The 12620-nt window shown below is 43.8% G+C and overlaps 1 protein-coding gene across 4 annotated transcripts in view; it reads left to right on the forward strand.

The window, feature by feature from the left end:
- The window catches only part of FGGY (FGGY carbohydrate kinase domain containing), a 421185-nt gene that overhangs the window by 189189 nt on the left and 219376 nt on the right, over positions 1-12620 (forward strand). For all 4 annotated transcript variants that reach the window (XM_043575117.1, XM_043575119.1, XM_043575120.1 and 1 more), the window contains one exon: positions 12321-12449. In XM_043575117.1, the coding sequence (XP_043431052.1) occupies positions 12321-12449 (129 nt within the window). The remainder of the gene's footprint in view (positions 1-12320; positions 12450-12620) is intronic.

The following is a 12620-nucleotide window of genomic DNA, read 5'->3' on the forward strand; positions in this document are numbered from 1 at the left end:
AGTTAGCCCTTTGTCTTTATGTGCTGTATTTCTTTGTAGCCTGGCTTCAGAAATACAACAGCTATTCAACCACACAAAAGTTCTACGTGACAGCCTTTCCTCGCCCAGTTGAGCTCTCTATACACTGCTCTCTCCTTTGTGTGTGTAAGTTCATATCTCCGTATTTATTTCCCCTTGAAGGATCTCAAACACAAAGGCCCTGGTCTTCTGAATATTGTCTCTGTACTGTTGAGTTTTACCTGCTGAACCTGACTGAAGGGATACATTGTCGTCTGTTTTCCATATTCTGTCTAGTAAATGGTTGGTTGTCAGGACAACGGCATAGAAGGTGGAGGGTCATTGATAACCACATGAATTCTTTAAACAAACATGATGAGAGCAAATTCCAATATGTGCTTGAAAGCAATACAAGAAGAGGAAAGGTTTCAGACAGATCCTTCCTTTTTACAAACTTGATACTCCCTTTAAAAATTAGTTACAGTTGAAGTTGCTCATACTTTTATTAAAAATCCTGAATAAAAGCGTTCATTACTTTGTTGGACAATATGTTGCCATTCAGGATATGGAGCGTGACTTTTCTAGCATGCCCTTCGGAGCACCTGCCTGTGGTCTTGACAGAGCTCCCAGGGGGCAGCATGGTAGCTCTCTGTCATCTCTCAGTGATGGGCACAGAATGAGTGCCTGACACGTATCATAAGCATGAATGATCTCAGGTCTTCATAGTGTCATTTATAGGTGGATTTAATGATTTATAACTGCAAAGGAACTGAATTCCGAGACTTTAGCTTTTTCCAAGACCCTTAACAGCTTGGGAGTGGGGGTATGCACAGAATTAGAACCCAATTCATCCTGACTCCTAAGACCACACTCTTTTCATTATAGCACACTGCCTTGCAGTAAAACACTCAGAGAGAAACATTTTAAAAGAACGTTTCTGAAATGAAATGTATGCTTTTCAAAGCAAGGGTGGAAAACCTTTTTCAAAGGTAGAATGGTGGAAAAAAAGAAGAAATAATATGTAATTTAGTATTCATTGAGAATAAGCAATTAATTCTGCCCTCCAGGGGTGAATTTATGTCTAGCTTATTTGCACATGAAAGTACAAGATTGGCTTCATTTATATGAAAGTAAGACATCTGGTTGGGAAGTGAAAAATTTGGTCAATTACCTGAATCATGTTTGGTCTACATGATAAAAAAGCCCCAGATGTCTTCAAATCACCAGATGTTTGGCGTTGTGTGGTGAGCACTGGACCTGCTGACTTTCTCTACATGAGAGCTTGCAGTTCAATATCCTGTCGATTCACCCATTGTTAGGAGGTTGTTAGCATTTTGTAAACTACCAGTTTGCAAGCAGTACTCTCGACTAGAGACCACCACTGGCCCCTGACAGAGGGTGGGTGATAGGAGGAGAAAATACGGTCATAAGAGGGCATTGTATTTAATTGTTTTTAACGTCCTTTATTTTGAGATCATCTCCTTCCTATCTTTTTGCTGATAAAACATTCTGTTAAATTATCCTGATTTTTCTAATGTTTGTTTTTAATGAATCTATGGGACTAAAGAAAAAATGGAGGGGCCTTAGATAAGTCCCCGGTTTTCTATATGTGTCTTCTCTACTAGACTGTGGGGAAAACAAAACAAAACAAAACAAAACAAAACAAAACAAAACAAAACAAAACAAAACTGTGAGGACAACTGCTTTAACCCCGGTAATATCTTCAGCACAACGACGGCGAAAGTATTTCCCAAATATGTCTTTCCCAACTGTCTGTGGCCAAACTGTTTGCCTGGGTCTTAGAAGCATTGGTCATCATAACAGTCAAGAGTTTTGCTGACAAAATAATGATTTTTCCTTCTGAAACAAGCATTTCGTCCTTAAAATAACTCCAAAGAGAACACCTTCTGCACTTTTTAAACATTTTACTCTGGAGACACGCCATGGAGACATGACTACAGGGAGACTCTTTTTGTGCTGGAAAACTGAATTCCATCACTGTGAATATTTTAACAACTTTCACAGTTTCTGTGGTTTGCTCTCATGACCCCAAAAGCATATATCTCCACATGCCGTAACATCAAGGATCCCTCCTCAAGCTTTAAAAACTCAGCCAGAATGAACTGAGTAATCAGTATAGGCCATGCGATATCCGACAGACCGGGAATAGGGAGTTGTTGTACCATGATAATATCTCATATTAATTGAGTATTTGCCACGTGGCAGCATTCTAAGGTGCTTTATTTGTACTACCGTGCGTGATTCTCACATAACATAATAGCATTATTATAACCGTTTTACAGGGGAGGAGACAAGGAAGGCAAAGAAATGAAACCACTCACCCTCCATCACAAGCCTGCTCACCTCCTAACCTGAACTCCTCCTAAATTGCATGCTTCCTACAAATACACCTATGAAAAGACCTCTACCCTCAAGGTGGTTATAATCTAAAATGGAGGAATGAAGCACAAGGAAAAAGCCATTATGTAGAACAGAATGATGTAATTCTAAGAAACATGCTGTGGGGTTGTAGAGGAAAAAAGTGACTAATTATGATCTACCCAGGAAAGGCTTTTGGAGGTGGCCTTAGGCTAGGTGAGAATAAAATAGGGCATTGGCAATTATCTAGAGAATTAGGTCAGTGTGGGTGTCAGAGTGGATGATTTCAAGCTGAAAAGCCTGCACTATATGCTCGGAATAGTTCAGAATCGGCAGCCAACGCCATTGGAATCCACTGGATTTTTGTCTACTCTCTTGTTCGCCCTGTGACTTGTTCATCCTGGCTTGGATGAGCTTCTTGCTCCAGACAGGGGCAAGTTCAGGCTGGTACTGCCACGGCAGGCGGTGTGGAAAAGTGAGTCCCTGGGCTTCAGTGTAGATGCTGCCACCACAGCAGTGTGGCCCCAGGGAGGGAGGTCACCTCCCTGTCTGGGTTCAGTTTTCTCTACTGAAAAAGGAATACACTGAAGTCTGCGGTCTCTCTGGGCCATCTGAAGTCCAGAGTCTCTGTTTTTGGAACCTGCCTAGGAGAGGAAAGGAAAGAGCTAGAAGATTGAGCTGCTGGATCGCATGGGTCGTGGGGTTTTGTCCTTGGACGGGACCCACCAAGGGAGCCTTTGCAAATGAAGCTGCCTGCTTTTCTATTCATGACCCCACACACACTGGAGATTATTCTTCCTGGGTCTAGTGTCTGGCTCCTCTAATCTACATGGTACAGTTGAGAAATCCTAGACTTTGGAACCTGGGAATCCTGGACCGCAAGCCTAACTGTGTCTGTCCCTCATCACATAGGTGACTGAACAAATTAAATAACCTTTCTGTGCTTTTGCTTTTATGATTACAACATAGTGATTCTAGCACCAGCCCTGTAGGTTTGTTGCTGGCATTGAAGGTGAGAGCAACTGAAAAATGCCAAAAAGTGACGGAAAGCCTGTAGGTTTTGATAAACAGGTACTGCTACTATGATATTGATCTTCCTGAAACACAAGTTGTGTGAACCAGTCCTTGGCTCACTGACCTATAATAGTTACCAGTTGCCCGTCAGAACACGTCCAAACGCCTTGGCCTGGCGTCCATCCTGCCTTCCTCAGACCCACTAAGCAATGAGATCTGGGGCTTTTCACCTAACGTTAACCACCATCCACTTCTTGATTCAGACTTGACCACGCAAGGAGAATTTGAGAGTCTCTACTCCACCAGGTGGTGATAACCATAGCGTCTCATCACAATAGCATCAGTGTACCTAGTGAGAGGCTTGGACCTACTGGTCACCATTTTCTAGGCACGTGCATAGGCCTTGAGACCTTCTGTTGTCCCTGAGTTTGAGAGATGAGGGTGTGATACTGGGAGGATTATATAAGGAAACATGTTCCTCTTCTCTTTACTCTCCTAGCTGATACTCAGCATCGTGTGTGTGTATGTATGTGTGTGTGTGTGTGTGTGTGTGTGTGTGTGTAATTTGTTTGTCTAATTTGATTGATCTGTGTGGTCTTATTTTATTTATTTTAATGTTTCTATTTATTTTTGAGAGAGAAACAGAGCAGGAGCAAGGGAGGGGCAGAGAGGGAGGGAGACAGAATCCGAAGTAGGATCAAGGCTCTGAGCTGTCAACACAGAGCCTGATGGGGGGGCTCCAACCCGTGAACAGTGAGATCATGACCTGAGCCGAAGTAGGACGCTTAACCGACAGAGCCACCCAGGTTCTGAACGGTGGTCTTCTCTTTTGAAAAGAAAGCTGCAAATTCAGTTGAATGAACATCACCAAGGACTCTTGTTCTAGATACTGCTGTGTGCTGGGGGGAAGGGTACATGAATGCAGAGATAAATAAAATCATCTTTGAGTAATTCTCTGTTTAGTAGGAGAGAGGGGAAGAGAGAAACATGGGGGAAAAGCAAAACTTAGCACGAGGGTCATTCAGAATTTGATTTAAAATATATGATATGTTAGGCATCTGGGTGGCTCAGTCAGTTAAGCGTCTGACTCTTGATTTCAGCTCAGGTAATGATCTCACAGTTTGTGAGTTTGAGCCCTGCTTTGGCTCTGCACTGACGGTGTGGAGCCTGCTTGGAATTCTCTCTCTCCCTCCCTGCCTGCCCTTTCCCTCGCTCATGTTCTCTCTCTCTCTCTTTATCTGTCTCTCTGTCCCTGTCTCAAAGTAAATAAACATTAAAAAATAAAATATGTGATATGTTTATTAAACAAATACCTACTATAGGTCAGAATACAAGAACGGGATATAAAGATTTATAAATAATAGCCCAAACCGTAGAAGAGGTTACAATATAAAATATTTACAAGATATAATTCAGAAGAGGTATTGGATGGGAATTGTATGTCTACTGAAAGTAAGCCCTGTAAGTAAAGGCAGAGAACTTCTCTGTCTTGTTCCTTAATGCATTTTCTGCATTACAGCAGTGCCTGGCACATAGTAGGTACTCAGTCAACATTTCTGTAATAAATAACGAATGAATCAGAAAGTTTCACATTTAGTCAGTAATTTAAAGTAGAGTTTAATTCCTAGTTAAAGTGAGGTCATTTTTAGGAGGCAAATGAAAGGCGATACTTTGGAAGATGGCTTTCAACAGATAGCAGGGCATATCAGGTTTGAGTTTTTTATTAATTTCTCTGGTTGAGTGAATAGTTCTGGATGTGTGTGACTCCTCTGCAGGAGCAAGAATTACCAGAATGTTCTTCTGTCAGTCTTGTATCAGTTTTGGTTCCAGAAAGCTCCCTGGTCTAACCTGTCTAAACTGAGGTCTCTGCAGAGGAATTTAGGTGCTGGGTATTGCTCAAGCCCCTAATATTGTCAGCTCTTTTAATTTTTTTTTAATGTTTGTTTATTACTGAGAGACAGAGAGACAGCATGAGCATGGGGGGAGCAGAGAGAGGGGGAGACACAGAATCAGAAGCAGGCTCCAGGCTCTGAGCCATCAGCACAGAGCCCAACGCGGGGCTCGAACCCACAAACCGCCAGATCATGACCTGAGCCGAAGTCAGACGCTTAACCTACTGAGCCACCCAGGCACCCCTCAGCTCTTTTAAAAGTATCAATAACCAGTCTACTGGCAGCCATATACACATGATGGTATTGTTTTCTTTGGGGAGGGTTCATGCTAATTTGGGAGCTCAACCAGAGTCGGAGCAGGTTGTAACCATCTTTAAAATCACGCCCATACTATGCCTGCATGAAACAGCAAACTTACATACACCACCACATGCTCTTAAGATAATTCCAGCCTATCACTGGAGAGTACAAAAGGATAATTCTGGTTTTGTTCTCCCACTCCTAAACCAGATTGACAGTGGATTCAGTCCTGCAGCGCTCAGAGAGCCTCTCTGCTGGCAGGGCAGGTGAGAGCACCGTTCCAGCCAGTCCAGTTGGCCTGTTGACCTTGGCAAAACTGAGCAGGAACCAGTGCCCTTAGTGGCAAACACAGAGGAACCAGGGTCTCATGCTGCCCATGCCCAAACCTCTTTCTGACATTTCCAAGGACTTTGAGCCCACTCTTCCCCTGGGTTTCTTCCCCATTTGTAGAAATACAGAGGAACACTGAACCTTCCAGTTAATACAACACCCCTCCCCCGTCTCCCTCTTCCTGGAGAGGATAACAGTTCTGTTGACCATTATAATGCATTTTCTGTCTCTCAGCAATCCACACAGTCATTAATTTCTGCTGCTGACGTCAGGAAAGAGGATTATGTGTGTGTCTGAAACTGTTCCCAAAGTGCTCATTAGTCATAGATAATTGAAAAACTGGTAGGGAAAGATTTGGTGTAATAGTAGCCCCTGCCTGTGAGGAGGGACCGCAACCACCAGATAATTGTAGGCTCCGGCTTTTGACCACTCGCACTGAATCTGCCCGTCTGAATAAGAGTTCAGTGGACATGAGCCCACGAACCCTCAGAGCGATTGCTTTTTTATACCCCAACATGAGAGTGTGTTCACAGGAACAGAAGCCAGCCAAACCAAGAGAATAGCTGAAGTGTCCTTGTCCTCGGGCCTCTCCTGCCTTCAGGCTGAGGAACAGGGTTTGGAAAAGGTGCACAGTATTCTTCTTAATTTTGCTTTTATTTTAACTTAGTCCAGTTTGTTTTGATCACAAAAGAAATATAAGGTCACGGTATAGAGGAAGCACAAATCCTAGAGAAGAGTGTCCCACACTGGGTCCCCATCCCTGCTGTTTAACAACATTCTGCATGTTTTTCTAGGATTTTTCTGGAAATATACATGCTTCCATTCTTGTATACTTGAATAAAATGCCCAAATGGGATCACACTGTGAACACTATTCTGTGTCTTGATGTTTTTGCTAAATGTATTTTGAACTTCTTTCCGAATTCAGACCCTGATTCTTCCTCATTCATTTTAGTGGCTTTGTAGGAATTTTCTGAATACATGTGCCCTCATTTATTTACCCTGATTTAAAGGGAAAAACACCTATAAAAAAAATTACACAAGAAATGTGTGTTCGAGGCAGAATAGTTAGAAAGTATAGGTTGATAAAAAGAAAAAAAAATAATAACTTCTTCATCCAGGAAAAAGCAATTTTCTTTTTTCCCCCCTAGGAATGTATTTTTACAAATAGTCCATCTACCCTCTTTGTTGTTGTTCTTAAAATGAAGTCATACTCCACATAATGTTTTGCAGCCTGCATTTTTCAGTTGGCTTGATTGTTTTACAGATAAAAAACTATTTCCTATTCTAGCCTTTCCCCACTGCAGGTTTATCTTCTTAAAAAACAAATCTAAGTGCTCAGAGCTATTGGCTGGCAGGGCCTCATTGCCTTAGTTGGAGCTCCTCGCCTTGCCTGAGGTCCCCACTTCACGGCTCCTCCCTGGTGCCCTTTTTGCCAACATACTGACTGCCTCAAACACTCTGTGCCCCTCGGGGCTGCCTGCAGTGAACGGCTTTTTGCTCTAATGGCATCCATTTCCCCTGAGCATTCTAGCTCTGAAACCAGCAATCCGCCACCTGTCTTACCAGACTAGGCTCAAATGTCACCTTCATCTTGATTTCCTGCACTCCCAGGGCCAACTCACAGTCCCCTCCTTCCTTGGCGTTCTCGGAATACCATGTACATTTCACCTGCAGAGCACTTTTTGAGGGGCTGAGAGCCTTGGTTAGCAGAGACCACTGTGTGAGTCTCAGAGGTGCCTCTTTCACATACACCCCAGCACCTCGATGTTGCCACAGGGTGGGCAAAACCATACGGGGCCACCATTGTTCTTGAATGTTTGTGAAGCTGTGTGGATGAATGGCTGAACAGAGGCTAGGTGAGACAGCCAGTGGTGAGGCTGTGAGGTCTTGATTAAGTCTGGGAAAATGGATGCTGTGATTAACTTAATTTTATGGTCAAGGAAGAGCCGAAAGGAGGATTATTTCCAGAAAAGTTGTCCAGGCGCACTAAAGCTTGCTTCTGACAGCTCCACCAGTCCCTCAGATGTAACCCTGGCTGGTAAGCCTAAAGCATGATCTGATGGGGTGATTTCTCAGAGATTCCCACCTTTTCCATCATCTTCTCTTAGGCCAAGCTGTTTGTTTTCGGTCTCTAAATAAACAAAACTTCTTCCTGCTTTGGGCCCAGATGGACTATTCCTGAAGGCTGTGTTCCAGTTCAAAGGAGGATGTTAAGCTTTGTGCATATTTATTTTCATTCCTGGACCAGTGGGCTGGGGAGAAGGCCTGGCCTACTGCCCCCGGTTGGGTTCTCTGGCAGCAGATGCTGAGACAGGTTTGAGGGTCTCTCTCAAATTATTAGGGGTTGCCATCTGTGATAAGAAGGTGAGGAGAGGGGGATGAGGCAGAGGGAGAAACTGAGCCGTGATATAGTCCCATGCCCCTTGCCCAGCCCAGCAGAGTGCTCTGGAGTGAGTGGTGCCATCACAATCCCTCTGCTCTGTCTCTGCTAAGTCATCAGGTGCGGCTGTCCTGGGAAAGGCGTCACTTTGGCACAGCAGCCTGAAGGAGCTGGCAGCTGGAAGCTGTCTGCTGCCCTTACTGCCCTTACTGGGCTGCAGGTCTGTCCTTAACAGGGATCCAAGCCGTGGCGTCTCCCTATCAGCCATATTTCCCATATCCAGGCAACTGCCATGACCTGTAACTTGCTGCTTCACAGAATCTCTTCTGTTGCACATGCCTGTCCCTGCGACTCTCTTGCCCATACCTTGATGAAGGTTCATATCTTCTCTCTTCCTGAAATAGCTTCACAACTGTTGTCCCTAACCCCTTTCTGTCTTCTGCCATGCTGCCCAAGAGATCTGTAGCAATGCTTAAATCCAGTCACCTCACTGCCTGGCTTACTGTTCCTCCAGGGGCCCTCCGTGATCTTCATGATGAAGTTCAGACACCTGAGTCTGGATTACAGTGTCTGTTTTGTCCCCGCTTCCATCTCCAACCTTATCTGCTCCTTCCGCCCCCTGCTGGGTCCCAGCCAGGGTTCTGTTCCACTTTACTCAGCCTTTTTGGCAGTCTCCCATGTTTCTTGGCCTTTGCTCAAGATGCTGCCTGTGCTGAGAAATCTACCTGTGGTCCACCGGCATATGATTTGAACCTAGATCTGGCTGCAAACCCTGGACTCCCCTGTACCTGGCCAGCCCAGGGTTCTTTCTAACCTGCTGCCCAGAAGATTACAAGAGTTCCCCATCTTGCTAATCCTCCTTCTCTCCAGAACCTTTTTTTTAATGAAAATCATGGCCTTTATGTTTGTGAAGATCGGGAAGAAGGTGAAACCATTCCGATTTTTACTTTCCTATCAAAATTAACCCTTTCAAAAAATCTGAAGGTGGTGAGCATGACTTCCAAATGATGCTACTTTTTTTTTTTTTAATGTTTTATTTTTGAGAGCAAGAGAGAGCATGAGTGGAGGAGAGGCAGAGAGAGAGGGAGACACAGAATCGGAAACAGGGGGTGCCTGGGTGGCTCAGTCAGTTAAGCGGCCGACTTCGGCTCAGGTCATGATCTCGCAGTCAGTGAGTTCAAGCCCCGCGTCGGGCTCTGTGCTGACAGCTCAGAGCCTGGAGCCTGTTTCGGATTCTGTGTCTCCCTCTCTCTGACCTTCCCCCGTTCATGCTCTGTCTCTCTCTGTCTCAAAAAGAAATAAATGTTAAAAAAAAATTTAAAAAAAAAAAAAAAAGAATCAGAAGCAGGCTCCAGGTTCTGAGCTGTCAGCACAGAGCCCGACACGGAACTTGAACCCACAGACCGTGAAATCGTGACCTGAGCTAAAGTCTGATGATGCCTAACCAACTGAGCCACCCAGGAGCCCCCAAATGATGCTACTTTTTAAATCTACATAATGTTTGTTCTAAAAATACTTCTCTTGGAGCGCCTGGGTGGGTCAGTCCGCTAAATGTCTGACTTTGGTTCGGGTCATGATCTTATGGCTCATGAGTTAGAGGCCCCGCGTGGGGATCTATGCAGACGGCTCACGGTCTGGAGCCTGCCTCGGTTTCTGTGTCTTCCTCTTTCTCTGCCCTCCCCTGCTTGTATTCTCTCTCTCTCCCTTAAAAATAAATAAACATTAAAAAATTTTTAAAAAAAATTTGTTTTCTCTTGTTTCTTTAGTCATTTCTTCTCTTGTTTTCTTCACTTAAAATTTTTAAAAACAGATCCACCAATATGTAATTTAACCAATAAGAGCACAGGTTTGCATCGGTTGGAGTGGAATCTATGGCCTGTACTCCCAACATTTAAGCTGTATGACTCTAAGGAACTTATCTTCCCTTCATAAACCTGACTTTCCCCATCCATCTGTGCAATGGGGACAGTAATAGTATCCTTCACATGGCATTATGTGACAATGAACTGAGAAAATGCATAGCAGATCCTTAGCACAGTCCCTCTCACAGAAATGCTCAGTAAAGGCAAATGCTGTCTTTTATGTGCTAGATCCTAGATACAGTGACATACTCCACATCGTGTCCAGAGACAGATTGTCTACCTTGAAGGGCACCACTCTCCTTTAGGATTCTGCTGGCTTAGGTATTCAAAGCAGGCTAGAAGCTCTCCCTTCTCTCTGCCCCAACATTGGAGCATCTTGATTTTGTCTTCCAGACCAGGGCTGTCCTATAGAAATATAATATGAGCCACACACACAGTTTAAAATTTTTTAGTAGCCACATTAAAGTAAAAGGCAATAGGTGAAATTAATTTCAATGTAGTATAATCTAATATGTCCAAAATAGGATTCCGACATGCATTTGATATAAAAGTTAAGACTATTTTACATTTATTTTTTCCATGCAAAGTTTTTGACATCTGATGCATATTTTCTGCTTAGTACCTCCCAATACATACACTAAAACTTCATTGTAAACATTTGATTTAGATGTCCTCAGTTAACATTCAAAAAGTAGATTTGCACGCCACAGTGGTTTCAAACATCCTTAAGAAGTTTTTCAGTAGCTGACTTGAGTGTCAGTTTTTAAATTGAAATGAATTAAAATGAAAGTAAGTGGAAAATTAAGGTCCTTGAGTTCTTCCAGCCCACAGTTCAAGCGTTTAGTCCACACATGCCAAGCGGCTACCAAATTGGACAGTGAAGCTCCAGGATGCATTGCAATGGTTGCAGTCTTCTTCCTCTTGATTTTCTTAGCAGATTTTTTTTTTCCAAATTCATTTATAGATGAAGCTCGTTACCTAAAATGGATAAAAATGGTGTTGTGGAGGGTTTTTTTGTTTCCAATTAGAGGAGATTGGTGAGCCATTCACCCTCTGCCTCCCTCAACCCCCACCTTCCCCTTCACCCCAAAAGTCCTGCAGCACCTCAGCCTAGCCCGGGGGCTCCATGGAACAACGAACAAGTGGTAGGTATCTTAGCATCAAGCAAATTACTGAGCACACATTCAGAATCTTAGAATCTTGGAGCTCAGAGAGGTCTTAGCATATATTGTGGATCTCCCCCGACCCCCTCCTTGCGGTGCACAAACACTAATTATGAATTTCTTGACAAGGGGAGGGGGAGGACTCAGCCTCTGCTAAACACCTGAGAACAGATGGATTTCTTCATTCTGTTCTGACTTACATGGCTCCTTGTGTCCTGATCTCATCTCCCTAACTAGGTTGGGGGCAAGGACTGCCTTTTACAGTGCCACAGCGCCCACACAAAGCAAGACAATCAATAAATTCTTAACTGAAGGCCTGACTGACTGCAGGAATTCAAGGTCACTTGAAATATCAGGGTCGCTGCATTGCACAACTCCAAAGAACACCATTCAGATTGTATTCTGTGGTTGTGCAAGTAGCAGCCTTGTTAAGTTTGCAAGGTTTAGACTGGGCGCTCGTTTCCAACTGAGAAAAACTTTGAAGAGATTTTTTTTTTTTTATTGGAACAAAATAATTCCCTCCCTTATCCTCTGACAGGAAGCAACTACACAAGTAAAGGTTCTCAACTTCCTTAGGAATATATGTTAACCCAGGACTGTGTATGGATGTGTGTGTGTGCGTAAGGTATGCTGTTAGGGCTGCTGCTGTGTTACGAAGCCCGTTTGGAACAGTTTGACTGTTTTAACTGGTCTTTAAGAGGCCACTGTGTTTATATCTTTGGAATTTCCTGTGAATGGAATCTTTCTCCAATTTGAAAGGTACCTTAGAGCTCTTGATTTTGTAAAGTACCCCAGAGCGTGACCCACGGGAACCAAGGACATACACCTAAGTCACCAAAGGAGCAAAGGGACTCTTTGTGGGTGCATGGTTTTTATCTTCATGAGGTTGAGAAAATGCAGAAGACAGGGGCGGGAGCAGAGAGGTTCCCTTAAGAAAACCCTGTGTTTGCTTTTGTGTTTTTCAAACTGACAGGTGTTTGTTGTTTCTCATGTCTACTCAGGAAACCAAGTACTGCCTCCTGGAGCTTCTCTTGGAAATGGGCTCACACCAGAGGCAGCCAGAGACCTTGGACTTCCTGCTGGAATTGCGGTGGCAGCCTCACTTATTGATGCCCACGCAGGAGGCCTAGGTAACCTCCCACCTTGTGTCCATGACCAACACTGTGTTCAAACGGAATATTCCTTGGAACCTAAGACACTCCTTTCCTGTTTTTAAAGCAGGGATCAAGGGCTGGTGGTTCCAGGTATAGTAAGGAAAAGTCTTTTTTTTTTTTTAATTTTTTAACATTTATTTTTGAGAG

Source organism: Prionailurus bengalensis, chromosome C1 (assembly GCF_016509475.1).
Source record: "Prionailurus bengalensis isolate Pbe53 chromosome C1, Fcat_Pben_1.1_paternal_pri, whole genome shotgun sequence".
NCBI lineage: Eukaryota > Metazoa > Chordata > Mammalia > Carnivora > Felidae > Prionailurus > Prionailurus bengalensis.